The sequence below is a fragment of the Colossoma macropomum genome, unplaced genomic scaffold (assembly GCF_904425465.1).
Source record: "Colossoma macropomum unplaced genomic scaffold, Colossoma_macropomum, whole genome shotgun sequence".
Taxonomy (NCBI): Eukaryota; Metazoa; Chordata; class Actinopteri; order Characiformes; family Serrasalmidae; genus Colossoma; species Colossoma macropomum.
In genome coordinates, this window is record NW_023495936.1 from 640 (window position 1) to 20,000 (window position 19,361).

At 42.1% G+C, this 19,361-nt stretch overlaps 1 protein-coding gene across 1 annotated transcript in view; it reads right to left on the reverse strand.

Moving 5' to 3' along the window:
- Positions 1-1,550: 1,550 nt before the first annotated feature.
- Positions 1,551-19,361, reverse strand: part of LOC118803638 — a 44,580-nt gene continuing 26,769 nt past the window's right edge. The window contains exon 11 of the mRNA XM_036564099.1: positions 1,551-1,801. Within this exon, the coding sequence (XP_036419992.1) occupies positions 1,751-1,801 (51 nt within the window). The 3' untranslated portion in view covers positions 1,551-1,750. The remainder of the gene's footprint in view (positions 1,802-19,361) is intronic.

Consider the following 19,361-nt stretch of genomic DNA (forward strand, 5'->3'; position numbering starts at 1 on the left):
GCTGACAGTCTCTTTATTACTGACTGACAGAGAGAGAGACTGAATAACTGACAGTATCCAGTGATGAGAGGCTGAAACAGTGAAGGTCACTGCAGTAACAGGAAAAGTGGCTGAGAACAGTGACCTACACTTCAGCTGGTCTTCCACACAGGAGGAGTTTGAGGGGAACAGGTGGTTCACTGCAGCATTATTATGCTGGTAGTGAACTATGCTGCTGACTCAGCTGCCTAAAAACCATAGAAACGGACCTTAAACAGAAGTGAGGACCCTGTTGGGGTTCATCCTAAACTTAGGACAGTATTTATGAGGTTTAGTCTAGTTAGGATGTTTGTGTGATGCTGTTTTCTTATCTGGAGTTCATGATGAGATTATGAAGTTAGGAACTGTTATTCTGGAATAGATACTGTCCGAAATTCAGTCCCTACTGAAGTCGTCATGGAGACGACCTGGTTTCCATCACCACCAGTTACTCATAGCCAGGGATGGGGGAGTAGCTAAGTAGCGCGCTCCTTTTTGTAGTTAGTTACAAATATTTGTAGCTAATAGCTGTAGCCGCTACAGTTGTGCAGCAGTGGAGAGATTATTCAGGCCTGATTCTCACCCCAAACAGAGCCAGAGTCACTGATGAGGATTTTGCAGCTAAAGCTGAAGTTTAATACAGGATTCTGAATGCCATGTCTGTACACATCTTGGGAAAATGTTTACATTGGAGCAGTTTTATTTCAACAGTTGATGATGCTTTACACAAAATAGTTTGTTTTTTATACAGTTATTTTTGTCGATTTTTGTAAGAAAAACCTGGAATGATTGACTTTGCATTTAGGTGTGTAAGTTTGATTGTTGTTTACACTTTTTGGTGATTTTTTTTTGTAGATTTGCAGCTTTTCAATTGTGTGTTTCTTTCTGACACAGATTAAATGCAGTGTCTCGTTCACACTGTGAGTTGGGCTTGTTTGGTGTGTCAGGTGGAGATTCACAAACATTCTGACAGTCGCGCTTTGAAAGTAGCTAAAAAGTCGTGCACTACTTTTCAAAAAGTAGCTAAATTGTAGCTGCTACAAATTTTGGGAAAGTAGCTACAAAGTAGCTAACTACTAATGTTTCAGTAGCTATCCCAACCCTGCTCACAGCTACCTGTATGTGAACTGGAAGAACTGAAATAAGAAAACTGATGATCAGCAGTGATGAAAACAGGCAGCAGATCCATCCAGGAATCTCTCACCTGTTCACTGTTCATTAAACATGAAAAACCTGCTTCAAAACTTTATTAATAGTCTGTTTTTAGTAGCACATTTAGAATAATGACAGTATAGAACAACTATAGAAGAGTTTAAGAGGATCTACTTATCTAAAATAATGAAAACACAAGAATAAAACTATAAAAAAGTGATTAAAAATATGGAAACTTGGAAATAAAATGTTAACAAGCATAACTGTAAACACCTGCATTTTTAACCAAACAGGGTTCAAATTATTGTAACTCTGTTCATCCTGAGTGATCAGAACTGCCTGATTCTGGTCTGTGTTTGAATCATCATGGGGTATAAAAGCACAACAGTGAATAAAGACCCTTCATAAACAGAAGCTCCTCTGACTGATCTGAGAGAATCACTCTGACTTTAGGAATCATCTGATGTGTTTTGAGCTCTAAAAGCTCTTTAATCCTCAGAAATCCTCCGTACGCCTCTTTAATGTTCTGTCCATAGAGCTGAAGCTACAGTGGTGAATGAAGAGTAAATGAACACAGCTGTTAGTTCTCGTTCTCTGGAGCTCTTCTCATCACTGGGTGAGGACGGACAACCTGAAAAACAGGAGATCTTAGGAACTGTTATGAAGCTCAACCAGAGAATGAAGGTACACAGAGTGCAGACTTACAGTCAGAGTGTCGTAGTCGGAGGACGTGGTGTTGGGGTTCAGAGCTGAGTATGTGTCGTCTCCAGACTTTGGAGCCTTTCAGAGAGATGAGGAGAAACAGAGTCTTAATTAGAGAATTATAGTTTAGTCCAGTTTTTAGCTGCAGGAACTGTAAACCTTTCAGGTTCAACACAGCTTTAAATAATGAACCTTCAGTCTGAAGGACAGAACCAAAGCGCTAAACACAGTAAATGTGGTGTTTAAAGACAATTTTAGGTTTTGTTTTTTACTCATTCAGCCAACAGCAGTTTTAGCCCCACCTCTTTAACTGGATGTTGGCTGCATATTACTGTTAAAGGATGTGTTACATGGAACAGGGTGTCAGCAAAGCCTGGGAACACATGAGAATGTATAGCACTACTGCAGTGAAATGAGTCCTTGCAAATGCAAAAAGAAGAAATTTGAGGCAAAGAGTAAAGTGAGTTTAGTGAAAACTCAGTCCAAGTCAGTGGGTGGGGCTGTCATTCCCAAGGTGGCAGGTAAACTGTTAGAGCCTATCCAGGAATTAACTCAGTTTTCTGCTATTCCCACAGAGGAGGATTAAATAACGATAGCTGCTGTGGAAGCGTATATAGCCAATTATACATGAGCAGGACAATAGATTGTATGTGAAAACTACTGTGAATCATATTAAACCAGTTATTTAATAACTTCAGCCATGGTTAAAAGTTTAGTTGTTTAAGGCTGCTGCACTGGGTGCTGTGTAACCTGGGGGTGACTCTAATAGTTGTATGATTATATTTCTAAATTGGTTGAATTTTGTTTTGATGTTATACAGTACTACATACCACACATGAGCCAAGATGAATGATGGAGACTAAGGTAGTTGGTACTATAATTTTTGTACAGCTGAATTTGAATTCAAGAGTTTTGGGAATCTCCATGAAGGGAGAACATTGATTTTTGGTAAAACAGAAATTTAAATATAATTAAACATTAGGGCGGTGACGAAGTACATAAGATTCTTATATGCAGATACTGATATAGTCCTGCAAAGGCCGGCAAGTTAACAATAATAAGTATGGCATACAAGCCTGTTTGTGTTCACCAGTGAAGGGTACACATGGAGACTTTAAACCAGGATGCAAAGGCATCTTCTCCTTGGTCAGCTCACACCTCCCTAATTATGTTGCTGGTGAGTGATTAGAATTATAAAGAGTGATTTCTGCCAAGACAGGGTGAGAGGAACTCATAGTGCAAAAATGGATGGAACTCAGGTGCTGCTGGTTCCTTCAAAGGCCCATTCAACCAGGTGCGATGTGATCAAGGAACACTGCTGGAGTGATGGACATCTGGTGTCCTACGTTGGAACATTCATCCTTGTTGTCACCAAAATATAAAGGACTAAAATGTTGTAAGAAGCAGTTAAGATGACAAAGTGGTGTGTGGGATTGTGTGGGTTTGTAGTAGCACAACTAACTTTTATGGGTAATAGATATTCCCATAAAAATAAAACATCTTCTCAGCAGAAGCAAAAGGTGGATGTTTCTATGATACGGGTCTAAATGCTGATCACAACAACAATGATGATGAGTAGAGCATGTACAGCTCACTCAAGTGTTCGAGTTTGAAGCTAAAACAGCCTCATCTCAGTTTCAGTGGTTTGTCTGTCTTGTTCACGAGTGACGGGAAGAGGGATCGTGAGATCGACCGCAGGCTGGGACAGGCGGCAGCAGTAATGCGGTCACCGTACTGGACTGTACTGGTGAAGAGGGAGCTAAGCCATAAGGCGAAGCTCTCCGTTTACCAGTCGGTCTACATCCCGACCCTCACCTATGGTCATTAGCTCTGGGTAATGACTGAAAAAATGAGATCACGAATACAAGCGGTGGAAATGAGCTTTCTTTGCAGGGTGGTGGGCTACACTCTACTTCATAGGGTGAGGAGCTCGGTCATCCGGGAGGAGCCGCTACTCCTCCGCATTGAGAGGAGCCAGCTGAGGTGGATGCCTCCTGGTGGGGGTGTACCAGGCACGGCATATCGGGACAAGACCACAGGGTGGTCCTAGGACCCGCTGGAAGGATTATATCTCCAAGTTGGCCTGGGAGCGGCTTGTCAATTTTAATTCTGATTATTTAGATGGAAGTATGAACACTTCTGTTTTGATAAATGATAATGGATCAGTCATGTCACTAAGCAAACTTGACGCTTCAGATGTGATTGGGGGAATTGTTAGGAATTGTTTTATTTTCTGTTTTTTTTCCTTTAATTGTTATTCATTGTTAAGCAGGATTAACGCTAATGGGTTCTCATACGACGTTCTCATGTTTTGAACAATAACAACAAACGGCCTGTACGACACCCCCTAAGGATGATCTGGCCTTCCTGGGACAGAACACTCAGTTTACGACACAAAGGTATTCACAACAGGATATGAGTCCCTGAGGAAGCCAACCCTGGACCTTTGTGACAGGATCCAATATTATGAGAACACTGACTTTTGTCTTTTACGGTGGTACCTCTGGGGGTCGATGACAAGGTATAAGAGCTGTGTCTCTGAACGTCTGTTTAGACTGGGTGTTGGTGACACAGATGGACAGAGCGCTCTTTTGAATAAAATCATTTCTGCGAGTCTCTTCCATGGCAGGATTAATTTTACATCACTAGCCAGCACAACAGCTAATCCAGCTGAAGTTTCAACGAAATCTGTGATTTATTAAACCTTCAGCTACATTAGCTGTGAACGTCAGCTATCATAACTATGTGCTAACATCACATAAACTACATGTTAACCCACTGTTTCAAGTAGTTTTGCCTCTTTTCTTTAAACGCCACATTTACTTCAGCTAGAGCTTCATTTTCCATCAGACTGAAGATTTTTTCTGGAGTGAAAACTGTATAATTTGAAGCTGTATGGAGCCTCACGCTGCTGTGAGCTGCAGAAGAACAGCATTAGAGGACTGGAGCAACACTGACAGGCAAAATACCATCTCTGGTATCACTGTTCTAGAAACATGTTTATGAACAGAAAAAGTAAACCTTTCTCTCTACCTGAACATCAGCTCCTCTCACTGCTCCTCTCTTCCTCCTAATCACACAGATTAAACACAAACAGGCTGATTTAACAGTTTCTATTTGAGGACAAAATTGAGTTCATGATTAAAACTGCATTTAGATACATATTCAGATATTCATGGTAATAAACAAAGAACACTGTCACTCACCGAAAGCAGACAACAGCGTTAATAAGAGACAAAACCAGAGCAGAAACGAATCCAACAGTTCCCCAAACAGCAAACTGCTTCCACAGCCCAGCTGAATGGAGATAAAGAACCTTTTAGAGCATTCATACAGATAAACACTGTTAAACAAACTACCAGATTTACAAAAACATTTAGTGGGTCTGAATTATTTTAAACAGCTCACATAATTTGACCCTCCCATTCAGCCTACAGCAGTTTAGCTCCACCCATTCAGCCTACAGCAGTTTAGCTCCACCCATTCAGCCTACAGCAGTTTAGCTCCACCATTCAGTCTACAGCAGTTTAGCTCCACCCATTCAGTCTACAGCAGTTTAGCTCCACCCATTCAGCCTACAGCAGTTTAGCTCCACCATTCAGCCTTCAGCAGTTTAGCTCCACCATTCAGCTACAGCAGTTTAGCTCCACCCATTCAGCCTACAGCAGTTTAGCTCCACCATTCAGTCTACAGCAGTTTAGCTCCACCATTCAGTCTACAGCAGTTTAGCTCCACCCATTCAGCCTACAGCAGTTTAGCTCCACCCATTCAGCTACAGCAGTTTAGCTCCACTATTCAGCTACAGCAGTTTAGCTCCACCATTCAGTCTACAGCGGTTTAGCTCCACCATTCAGCTACAGCAGTTTAGCTCCACCATTCAGCTACAGCAGTTTAGCTCCACCATTCAGTCTACAGCAGTTTAGCTCCACCCATTCAGCCTACAGCAGTTTAGCCCCACCCATTCAGCTACAGCAGTTTAGCTCCACTATTCAGCTACAGCGGTTTAGCTCCACCATTCAGTCTACAGCGGTTTAGCTCCACCATTCAGCTACAGCAGTTTAGCTCCACCATTCAGCCTACAGCAGTTTAGCTCCACCATTCAGTCTACAGCAGTTTAGCTCCACCCATTCAGCCTACAGCAGTTTAGCTCCACCCATTCAGCCTACAGCAGTTTAGCTCCACCATTCAGCCTTCAGCAGTTTAGCTCCACCATTCAGCTACAGCAGTTTAGCTCCACCCATTCAGCCTACAGCAGTTTAGCTCCCACCCATTCAGCCTACAGCAGTTTAGCTCCACCATTCAGCCTACAGCAGTTTAGCTCCACCATTCAGCTACAGCAGTTTAGCTCCACCATTCAGCTACAGCAGTTTAGCTCCACCATTCAGCTACAGCAGTTTAGCTCCACCATTCAGCTACAGCAGTTTAGCTCCACCATTCAGCTACAGCAGTTTAGCTCCACCCATTCAGCCTACAGCAGTTTAGCCCCACCCATTCAGCTACAGCAGTTTAGCTCCACCCATTCAGCCTACAGCAGTTTAGCCCCACCATTCAGCTACAGCAGTTTAGCTCCACCCATTCAGCTACAGCAGTTTAGCCCCACCATTCAGCTACAGCAGTTTAACTCCACCCATTCAGCTACAGCAGTTTAGCTCCACCATTCAGCTACAGCAGTTTAACTCCACCCATTCAGCTACAGCAGTTTAACTCCACCATTCAGCTACAGCAGTTTAGCTCCACCATTCAGCTACAGCAGTTTAGCTCCACCATTCAGCTACAGCAGTTTAGCTCCACCATTCAGTCTACAGCAGTTTAGCTCCACCATTCAGCTACAGCAGTTTAGCTCCACCATCCAGTCTACAGCAGTTACAGCGGAGGAGCTACATTGTGACACTGATTTCAACTTGTCTACACATAATATAAATTAAATGCAAATGTAATTAATTACACCACCATATAATTAAGTCATTATTTTATTGCACTTAAACAATATCAAATCAAAACTACTGTAATGAAACAGACTCAAAAACCAGTGCGGTACTATTGGGAGTAGAAGATCCTCAATACTATAAAGCTCAGAGCAGGTTCAGTTAATGATACAGGGTTTTTTCTGCAATGAGAATAACGAGGCGGCTGCCTCTGACAAATTTCATGCTCTTAACAAAACTTTTAACAGATGTCTTCATGGAAAAGTCATCTCAAGACCTGTCTCATTTTCCTCAGCTCTCCAATCACCATTTCTAGACACTTTTCATCATGTATGTAGCAATCTTTTTGAAACATTTCAGTGTGATTTAACTCTCATTACTTGCATTTGCAAAATATTTTGGACGTTTCGATACTTAATATTTTTCTCATGTATTTTATTTGAAACTTTTGGTACAAAATTAACTCCACACTTAAGAAGTTGATAACAAACCCTGTACACAGTAATGTAAACAGACAACTGGGAACTTACTGGCAGACATGCAAACACATAACACATCCAGACGGGAGGGTCCTGAGCTGCTCTGTCCGAGCTGGTTGTGAGCGGTGCAGTAGTAGAGTCCGCTGTGCTGGGAGCTGATGCTGGTGATGCTGTAATTCTGTCCTGTTCCCAGCTCTACGTCTGATCTCTGATTAAACCAGTAGTAGGAGAGAACAGGAGGGTTTGCATCACTGCTGCAGGTCAAAGTCACTGAGTCTCCCTCCACTCTCTGTCCAGAGGGAAGAACGACCGCTCTGGTGTTTTTAGGGGAGTCTGAATGGAAAAGTGATAAAGATTCAGGTGTTACAATTGAGCTAAACATAAATATGTTTATTGTAATAACCTGTCTGGGGTTTGATGAGCTGCTTAATTACTAATTGAAGCATTGCTCTCACTCGCTCACTCAGATTTGTTGATGGTGGAGTGGAGGGGTGCTGAGATCTCAGGGAGCCCTCAAGTCTGTTACATTCTGTCTCTCCCTCTTAGTTCGACCTGCTGGAGTCTCTGCTGCTCTCTGTTAACCCTGTAAACTGTAATCAGTCTGTATTAACATAACTAACTATCATAACTATCCTCAGGTGTGGACCAGAGGAGGATATGTTCCCCTTTTGAGTCTTGGTTCCTCTCAAGGTTTCTTCCTCTTGCTTTTAGGGAGTTTGTCCTTGCCACGTTCACCGTTGGCAACACTCATGGGGGCAGTGTCATCCGAAAACCTCTTACTTAAAGTCTGAGGTGTACAGTGTAAAGAGAAAAGGCGAAAGTACAGTCCCTTGTGGTGCTTCAGTGCTGCTGACTACATTCTCTGATGTACAGCCCTTCAGGCTGACATACTGTGGTCTACCAGTGAGGTAGTCAGTAATAAAGGAGACCAGGTGCGGATCAACTTGTATCCGTGCCAGCTTATAGTTGGAGGGGCTGAATGGTATTAAAGGCACTGGAAAAAAATCGAAGAACATGACTCTTACAGCGCTACCACCCTTGTCCAGATTATAGTGGGCCCGATGGAGAAAGTTTAGCATGGCATCGTCCACTCCCAATTTCACCCTGTAGGCGAACTGCAGGGGGTCCGTTGCGTGTTGAACCTGGGGTCTGAGAAGGTGAAGAAGCAGGCGCTCCAGGGTCTTCATGACATGTGATGTTAGAGTGACCAGCCTAAAGTCATTGAACTCACTGCATCGCCCCCTATTGGGTACTGGAATGAGACATGATGTCTTCCACAGTGTGGGAACCCAATCCCAAGCGCAGACTCAGGTTGAAGATGTGCTGTGGGGGTGCCCCCAGCTCAGCAGCACAGGACTTTAGTAGTCTAGGACACACTTTGTCTGGTCCAGCTGCCTACCTTGTGTGGAGTTTCCTCAGCTCACCTCTAACCTGATATGCAGTGAAGATGTGCAGAGGGGGAGGGGGGCTGCAGCGGTGCTGCAGATCAGATTTGTTAATGTGTGAAGAGGGGGAGATGAGGCTGTGTTGTCTGTGCTATCAGCCTGTGGGAGGGGTGCATGAATATCAATAGAAGAAGATGAGGTGTTGATATCCAGGCAGGCAGAGCCTGGAGTACCAGGATCTGAGAAGAGGGAGGGTGTGGAGGTGACTGCTGGACATACAGGTGCTGTGGAGATCTGAACAGACATTGCTGGTTATCCAGGGCTTGTTATTAGCAAAGCTGCGCTGCTTTGCAACAATGCATAAGTGGGTGCCCTCAGCTTCTTCTCAGGCTGATTCTCAATTGAATACTGTGTACCAATTTATCATGCCTGCTGTGTTAGCTTTAGCTCATGATCATTTTTTGTCTGGACACTTGAGTATCACAAAAATATCTATATTTATAGTTCATTACTGCTGCTCCTGTAATACATGCCAACTTACTGGGAAGCCTAATCCAACTATTTCTTCTGCACCTCTCCATCCTATACCTGTTATGGGTGAATGCTTTGAAACAAAGTTATACTAATGGATGATGTGGAGGAACTTTGCCGAAGACAAAGTCAGGTCATCAGCATTTGCTAACTTTGATGTGTGTTGCTACTTGATTTCCTGAAGCAATTCAATTGCATACTTCAAAAGCCAAAGCCATTATAAAAGCCTTGATTAAATATTGCTCCATTTTTGGGCTGCCAAAATGTGCAAAGAGACCAAGGTTCTAACTTTATGTCCAAACTGTTTGCTCAGGTGTTAAAGCCACTGTGTATTGAACACAGGTTCTCCAGTGCTTACCATACAGAGTTGCAGGTTGCATTAGAGTGGTTTCACCAATCATTGAAGGTGACGTTGCGCAGGTATTGTTTTGAGGCAGATCATGAGTGGGACGAGAGTGTTCAGTTTGTACTTTTTGCCACTTGAGAAATTGCTCAAGAATCCCTTGGTTTTTGTCCTGCACAGCTTGTGTTTGGTCGTATGGATGCAATAAAACACCTATGGTTTAAATTCAACTAAGCGTGCCTGTAGGCAGAAAAAGGGTACAGTATTTATTAGAAAATGGTTTTGCTTTGCCTAGTTCCAGTCCATAGAGTTCCCCATGTATTCTAGTTCCACAATCTGAAGGCACATCATGTTTCTGTACAGATTATCGAAAAGTTAATGCTGCACCTGTTCTGACACTTTTCTTTTGCCTAGAATGGATGGTTGTGTAGACAGTGTTAGTTCAGCACACTGTGTAAGTAAGCTAGATCTTTTGAAAGGGTTTTGGCAAGTCCCCTTAACTCAGCGTGCCTCAGACATTTCAGCATCTCCTACGCCTGATGATTTCCTACAGTATACAGTGATAGCTTTTAGGATGAAAAAGGCTCCTGCAACCTTTTAACGATTAATGAATGTTGTCAGGAATTAAAAATTGCAAGGCATATCTAGACGATATTGTTGTGTATTCCTCTACAAGGGTTGAGCATTTGGAACTACTAGACATGGTTTTCAAGTTCCCTTACCCTGAACTTGGCTAAATGTAAATTTGGGAAAGCCACAGTTGCGTATCTAGCGAAGGTGGTTGGACGGGGTTGTGTTCAACCCTCAGATGCCGAGGTAGAAGTCATTGTGTACTACGACATTTCTTGGGAATGGCAGGTTACTATTGTGGGTTTTGTAGAAATTTTGCCTCAGTGGTATTTCCTCTCACTAACTGGTCTGTTGAATGTCAGCAAGCTTTTGACAATGTTAAGGCTTTGCTTTGCTGTGTAGATGTGCAAAAGCATGGGGGGGGAGGGCATGCTGTGTCCAAGATGTTTCTGTTGATGCCCTCTGTTGGTCTTGTCTTTCTTTCTTTCTCTCTCTGTTTTCTAAGTGGAAATACTGGTGTGAGCTGATCTTGAGATTAATGTCAGCTGATTACAAACGCATACTATGATTTGTTGCTGCATGAGGAATCACTGCAGAAAAACGACAGAAATGGGATGCAGTTGGGCCCACAGTGTTTCACCATATGGTCCCTGTGTGTCTCTGGGAGAAACTGTGGTTATGCTGCTCTTTTAATGTTTGGTGTTTGTCTTGTGATTTGAGCTGACTGAGTTATAGACCAGTTAGCATTATTAACCTGTTTATGCAGAAGTGCCCTCTAGGGGCCTGTTCTGGCTATCTAAGGTAGAGTATTTGATAGCGTCAAATATTCTTAAAACACTGTCCAACACACCAACTCAAATTTCTTAGAACTAGTTTAACTACCCACATACCAATTTTCAGTCGTTTACAAGCAACCATCGCCAGAAATCTCATACTGAATACACCTTGTCTTTACTGACCGTTTACAAGTGGACCATGCCTCCTCAAACACTCAGCATTTTAAAATATGCTTAGGATGTAAGACAATTTCAGACGTCATCATAGAAAATTCACATACCATCAAAGCAACTGTATGAAACTGCTGAACAGCGAATGAAATGTCAGTGAAGTTCCTTATTTGTTTGCTCACCTCTTTTTACAAAAACTGCTTTAATTTTGTTTCATTTTTAGTTTTTTTGTACCTACGGCATGAGCACTGAATCACACTGGCGTTCAGAGTGTTTATCCATAGTCCCCGAAGTGACTGACACATTTTTAAGTGCTCACTCAGATGGAAACATAGATAGGTTGCTTGCCTTGATTGGTCACCTACTGAATGGGGGAGGGGAATGTGTAAATTAATCATCCCCTGATGCACTCTGACTACCCTGATTGGCACACTGCAGAACACACATTTGTGACTCCGTCTAGTGCGGTTTATTTATCTTTTAAAGTTTTTTTTCACAAATAATTATTGATCTCCAACACAGACATCTTAGCAAGGAGAAGCTTTACTTTGGCTGAGATTCATGAGGAATCGTTTAGGTGCAACAATGAGCTGGAAGCTGAGAGTGACGGTTCAGTGGCTGCTAGCATGGACTCTGAGGAAGAGGATGCATTTCTACATGGAACTGATTCCTTCACAACATGTAAGTTGACTACATGCATCTAAATTCATGCTTGTGCACGAGAGAATGCATAATATACATTTGGAGTATATTTTGGATGCTAGTGGTCTTCAGGCCCTCAGGCGGCACTGCATTGAAAACAGGCATGATTCTGTACTGGAAATCACTGCATGGGCTCAGGAACACTTCCAAAAATCACTGTCTGCGAACACAGTTCGCTGTACAATCCACAAATGCAAGTTACAGCTGTATCATGCAAAGAAGAAGCCATATGTCAACACAATCCAGAAACGCAGCCGTCTTCTCTGGGCCAATGCTCATTTAAAATGGACTGAGGTAAAATGGAAAACTGTTCTGATCTCTGATGGTCTGGGGTTGCATTAGTGCACATGGTGTGGGCAGCGTGCATATCGGGAAAGGCTCTATCAATGCTGAACAGTATATAGAGGTTTTAGAACAACATATGTTCCATCTAGACAGCGTCTCTTTCAGGGAAGGCCTTGCATATTTCAGCAAGACGATGTTAAACCACATACTTCATCCATCACAACAGCTTAGCTTCGCAGAAGAAGAGTCCAGATGCTGAACTGGCCTGCCTGCAGTCCAGACCTTTCACCAATAGAAAACATTTGGCGCAGGTAGAATCCTACATCAGACAAGAATGGGACAACATTCCTCTCCCAAAACTCCAGCAATTGGTCTCCTCACTTCCCAGACATTTACAGACTGTTGTTAAAAGAAGAGGGGATGCTACACAATGGTAGACACGGCCCTGTCCCAACTTTGAGATGCATTGCTGCCATCAAGTTCTAAATGAGTTAATATTTTTCATGAAATGGTAGAATGACTCACTTTCAACATCTGATATGTGTTCTATTTTTGAATAGAATATGGGTCTATGATATTTGTAATTCATTGCATTCTGTTTTTATTTACATTTATTTACATATTACACAGCGTCACAACTTTTGTGGACTAGGGGTTGTATGTAAAATGTCATGATACACTATATTGCCAAAAGTATTCACTCATCCATCCAAATCATTGAATCCAGGTGTTTCAATCACTTCCATGGCTACAGGTGTATAAAACCAAGCACTTAGGCCTGCAGACTGCTTGTAAAAACATTAGTGAAAGAATGGGTCGCTCTCAGTAGCTCAGTGAATTCCAGCCTGGTACCATGATAGGATGCCACCTGTGTAGCAAGTCCAGTCGTGAAATTTCCTCACTACTAAATATTCCACAGTCAACTGTCAGTGGTATCATAAAGTGGAAGCGATTGGGAACGACAGCAACTCAGCCACAAAGTGGTCGGCCACGTAAAATGACAGAGCGGGGTCAGCGGATGCTGAGGCGCATAGTGCGCTGAGGTCACCAACTTTCTGCAGAGTCAATCGCTACAGACCTCCAAACTTCATGTGGCCTTCAGATCAGCTCAAGAACAGCGTAGAGAGCTTCATGGAATGGGTTTCCATGGCTGAGCAGCTGCATCCAAGCCTTACATCACCAAGCGCAATGCAAAGCGTCGAATGCAGTGGTGTAAAGCGCCGCCACTGGACTCTAGAGCAGTGGAGACGTGTTCTCTGGAGTGATGAATCACGCTTCTCCGTCTGGCAATCCGATGGACGAGTCTGGGTTTGGCGGTTGCCAGGAGAACGGTACTTGTCTGACTGCATTGTGCCAAGTGTAAAGTTTGGTGGAGGGAGATTATGGTGTGGTGGTGTTTTTCAGGAGGTGGGCTCGGCCCCTTAGTTCCAGTGAAAGGAACTCTTAATACTTCAGCACCAAGAGATTTTGGACAATTTCATGCTCCCAACTTTGTGGGAACAGTTTGGGGAGTTTGGCCCCTTCCTGTTCCAACATTACTGCACACCAGTGCACAAAGCAAGGTCCATAAAGACATGGATGAGCGAGTTTGGTGTGGAAGAACTTGACTGGCCCTCACAGAGTCCTGACCTCAACCTGATAGAACACCTTTGGGATGAATTAGAGCGGAGACTGCGAGCCAGGTCTTCTCGTCCAACATCATTGTCTGACCTCACAAATGCGCTTCTGGAAGAATGGTCAAAAATTCCCATAAACACTCCTAACCCTTGTGGAAAGCCTTCCCAGAAGACTTGAAGCTGTTATAGCTGCAAAGGGTGGGCCGACATCATATTAAACCCTATGGATTAAGAATGGGATGTCACTCAAGTTCATATGCGTGTGAAGGCAGACGAGCGAATACTTTTGACAATATAGTGTATGTCTGCATAATCTTGGAGACTATTACACTAATATAGTTAAGCAAGTTATTGAACATTGTCTTACTTACAACTTATTTAGCATGACAATTTGTGAGTTTTGTTTTCATGTTGCCTATTTTATCCATTTGGTCATGTTCTCTAATCTTTTACCCCAGGAGAACCTCAGGAGTTCAGATGTTGCCTCTAAATGACTTTGCTGTTTCCCATATGTGGTGTTGCAAAGGTGATGGGTACATTTTTACATTTTGCATAGAGTGATCATTTCCTTAGAAAAAACATTAATATTACTTTTACTTGGTTTGGACAGGTTGGAGAGGTTATGGACACTTTGGATGCCTAGTAGACACCTAGTGGAAAATGCTGTGTAGCTTCTGAATACTTCTATAGGTCTGCTCCAGATTTTGTACTTAGTAAATGTAGAAATATTTTTGCCAAGTAACTTTGGAGCATTTCTGTTGGCCATGTATCATGAAATTCTGAGGCAATTGCCTTTTTCAAATTATATCCAAAAATGAATGAACAAAAATGGAGGTATCAGGTTTTGTCCCGACAGCATTAATGTGACAAAAACCCATGACTAAACAGCTAGACAGCCATTTTATCAGAAATTAGCCAAGAGATAAACAGCACAACACCAAGTGAAGTCCATCACACCCAGCCTGTTCAACAACACAATCAGCACAACATTCAACAAATAACACTAAATATGAGATCTGTAAAAAAGATAAAAGAGATTCTAATAAAATGAAATATCAATACATGTAGAGCTTAAGTCAGAGTTCATAACAAACAGAATAATCAGAACACGTACAGCAGGTAATAAATCAGACCAGTAAAGCTAAATGATGTAACATCAAAATACTACAGAATACAATTATTAAATCCCTCTTTGCGGAAACTCAAGTCTAAACTGGCAAAACTACTCTATGTCCCATCTATCAATTATGTCTGCTTAATGTTTACTATGTTAACAGGAGTTCTTTTCAATGGGTGTGCCGCAGCAGTATTAGCAGGCTATGTTAAGTCAACCATGCTTGCTAAACCATGAGGCACTAGAAACTTTCGATTAGAGAAAATTTGGCCAGTCATTTTGAAACAGTGTGTTAGTTTGCATAGCTACAGCCTCTCGACGGGACAAGGCTGTTTTCTCCAGCGTCCTAAGCCATTATTTTTCTGCACTGAATCTGATGGAGGTATTAGGAATATTAAGTATTCTATAACTGGCACCCAACGACACTGACAGAGATCACAGTCACAGCTGCTAGAGCTGTAAACTGGGTTCCAGTCTTTCAATCCTCCAGTTTCACTGACTGATAATGAAAAAGCTCTTCAATGTTTAGTAAAAAATCTTAAATATACAATAAGTGTATGTGCTAATCTGCACTCACACACTGGAGAAGAGTGGAGAGCACTGCCTTTAACAGCACAGCTGTAGCTGACCGCTTCACTGACCACAGCTACAGAGCAGGAGGCAGATTCACACTGAGATACAGGCTCTCCATTCTTGTACCAGATGTAAGTAGGGTTGCTGGGCAGAGTGCAGGTGGAGCTACAGGTCAGTGTTACTGTCTGTCCCTCTGATGCTGCAGGACCTTCCACTTTCACCTGCAGGCCTTCATCAAAAACACCTGAAACACACAATATTAGCCATAATGAAAGAAACTGCAGTGAACAAACTGAACTATAACAGTTTAAAGTGAGGTCTTACAGACAGCAGGAGAGCGGAGCTCCTCGTATCCTTTCACAGCGCAGGAGTAGCTGCCTGCATCCACAGTTCTGTCTCTCAGATTCAGTTCATTTCTGTTCTGGTTAAATACAGGCTGTCCGTTCTTGTACCAGATGTAAGTGGTGTTGCTGGGCAGAGTGCAGGTGGAGCTACAGGTCAGCTTCTTTACTCCTCCATCTGTATCTGACACTGTAACCTTCAGATCTGCAGGTGATTTTAAACAAGGTTTAGTGTTATTTTCATCTGTAGATACTCTTACAGTTAACTACACTCACTGTATGTATCTAGTAGGGGTGTGTATGGATACTCGGTTAACTGTTCCAGGTGTCAGTATCTGAACACTGAAATCACTATTTAAGTATTTGTTACACTGCATCACGGAAGGTCAAAGAGGAAATAATACAGGTCAACTTCCTTTTTTCCCCAGAGATTAACCCAAAAATCTATTCATTCGCTTTTACAGATACTGGAATATCAGAATTAGTCAGAATGCAGGTCTTTATTATCCAGAGTTACCTGTGACAGACAGAGTGACTCCAGGTTCGCCGGTGTATCTGACGTCAGTAACATCAGTGTAGAATCTGAACCTGTATGTGTCAGCGTCACTCTCTCTCAGGTCAGTGATGGTCATTCTACAGTAGTTCAGGGTCTGGCTGTACTGCACTCTCCCCTTATACTGATCAGACTCTCGTACATCCTCAGGCTCAACATCTCGCTGCCAGCGACTTTCAATGAACCAGAGTGATTTATTCACTGTGAGTCCTTCAGGGTGTTTATAAGTGCAGGAGAAAGTAACTGATGACCCTTTCAGAGCACAGACATGTTCAGCAGTGTAGATCACACCCCACTGCTGTTCAAAGAGTTTACCTGGAACACAGAGTCACAGTCAGGAAGAAGAAATTTTATCAGTCTATAACCGCATCATCCTCATTAATTACTATTTAGCTAAGCTGGCCAGCATTATATTATAGAAATGATCTCTAATTTAAGAATGATGTATGTAGTTTTTTAAAATTCTTTGAAGTCCCAGTCATTCTACTGTGTAACATTTCCAAAGAATGAACTCATTAAAAGTCCATCTAGAGGTGTAATTTAAGCTCTTCCTCTCAGAAAAAAAGCTGAGGGAAACAGCAGAGAGAGTGAAAGACAAACACAGACAGTGACAGAGAGAAAGATGTACTACAGTAAATACATATTGTTACGATTCCAAGGAATGCAGGAAGCATTCTGGGAAATGTGCAGTGCTCTTTAATTAGCACACTCACACTTACAGTACCAGCTTTGGAGCTCTGGTTGGTCAGAGAACCACCAGCCAGACTGAACAGCAGGGGAAATACTAAACTGAGATTCACAGAAGGGTTAACACTTTTAACCAGGTGCAACGACACATAACTCAGTAATGAATAACATAAGAGCTAAACACACTACGTCAGTCACTGAGAAACAGACAGCTTTACACAGCACAGCAGCCCTGCAAAGACTCATGGGAGATATGCAAATTAAGTAGAGAACACACAGGGCAGAAAGTTTCTAAATATTGTGGTGACTGACATTTTGGAGTTCCTGGTTTCTTTTTTCTCCTCTTTATGTAGCTCAATATATTAATTCTGTCTTTCTGCTATGTTGACTCCTGTACACAGTAGTGCATCCTGTACATACTGATGTAGCTTAATTCATTTATACTGTAAAATAGTGCTATTGCTTTTGATCTTGACATATTTCTACTGAAGACACTGAAAATATTCACATGCATTTTTCAGCACTCCTGTTAGCACCCCCTGAAAATCATTCAGCACACCTGTTAGCACTGAAAAATGTTAATTGGCCATTTCATATTAAAGATATGAACAATCATTTCATAATCAGTTCATAATCTTTTCCATTTTCATTGAAATAGGACTTATTTCAGCGTCTTCAGTGTCTGAATGTGCCTTGGTACATACTTAAATGCAGTAACTCACTCGAGTAAGTGTTCATATTTATTTTCTCAGTGCTTCAGCACTGTATAAACTGTGCACACATTGATTTATGTTGGTTTAAGTTGTTACAGTTTTAATGTTTACAGCTCAGTGTTTTGTGTGTGTTTTATTTTGGAAATGTCTGTGTTACATGTTACAGATCCTTTTATTTATTTTTTTAAATAACTTTATGTGCTTTGTGTATGCTACCGCAACAAAATAATTACCCTCTGGAATTAATAAAGTACGAATCTATCCATCAATCTATAGGTCAGTTTTACTCTCTGTCCCTCAGTCTTATTGTCTACCCTTCCCTGCAGGACTACACACACACACACACACATACACACACACACACACACACACACATACACATACACACACAGAATATAATCCCATCACATATCAGAATTCTGTAAAGCCAAATCATATTATACCACTACACTATAATACTTGTAATGTGTTTATGTGAAAAGAGTGAAAGTGTAAGCATGTGGGTGCATTTATTTACCTGAGCCTCTCAGCCTGTCTGCAGGTGAAGCTGATATCTGATGTTCTGATGGACAGAGTGGAGACAGTGTTAAACACTGATGATAATATTCAGAATATAACATTAACACAGTAATTGTACTTTGTTATTCTACCTACATATACATTTAGAAGATCTGTAAACATTTTTACTCCTCATATTTTCATTTAGACCTCAAGAGTGCACGTTACAGATTTCAGGAGATTTATTTTTAATGGAAAATAACGTAAGAAAACTTTTCATGGCCGTAATTGTGGACGATTTTTGGTATGTTCATTCATCATAAAATTTACACACAACAAACAATAAGAACCGGCTTTTTAGATTATGATAAAAAAAGAAAAATGAAGAATGGAGAAGATGTTCCGACAGCAACACTATACATGTTGTGGCATCAGTGCAAAAGAAGACAATGTGAGAAACACCTTCACAAGAATGGTCTTTCATTTACATGCAGCAGGGGGAAACCTGCCACCCAGCACTGTCAGAATGGCCATGAAGCAGGGCAGGTCACCTCCAACCACATCTCACTCTAATGGAGGCTACAGAGACCCGCTAACCAGCCACACAAACCAGCACAAAACAAAAGAAATAACACATATACACGTCCCCAAACCCACAACAATTACGTTTTTAAGTCTAGTCACGCTTGCCGCTCCGTATTGGCACCTACAGGAGCTTTTATGAGTCCCATTCTTAATCCAGAGGCATTAATATGGAGTTCGTCCCCCTTTGCAGCTCTAAAATTCTGGAAAGCTTCCTACAAGATGTTGGAGAGTGTCTGTGGGAATTTTTGTGTCATCCAGAAGAGCATTTGTGAGGTCAGACACTGATGTTGGACGAGAGGGTCTGGCTCACAATCTCCATTCTAGTTCATCCCAAAGGTGTTCAGTGGACTTGAGGTCAGGGCTCTGTGAGGGCCAGTCAAGTTCTTCCACACCAAACTCACCCAGTCAGGCCTTTATGGAGCTGCTTTGTGCACTGGGGCTCAGTCATGCTGGAACAGGAAAGGTTCTTCCCCAAACTGTTCACACAAAGTTGGAAGTGTACAGCTGTCCAAAATGTCTTGGTGCTGAGTCATTAAGATTTCCCTTCACTGGAACTAAGGGTTCTAGACCAACCCCTGAAAAACAGCCCCATATCATCATCCCTCCTCCACCAAACTCTACAGCTGGCACAGTCCAGTCAGG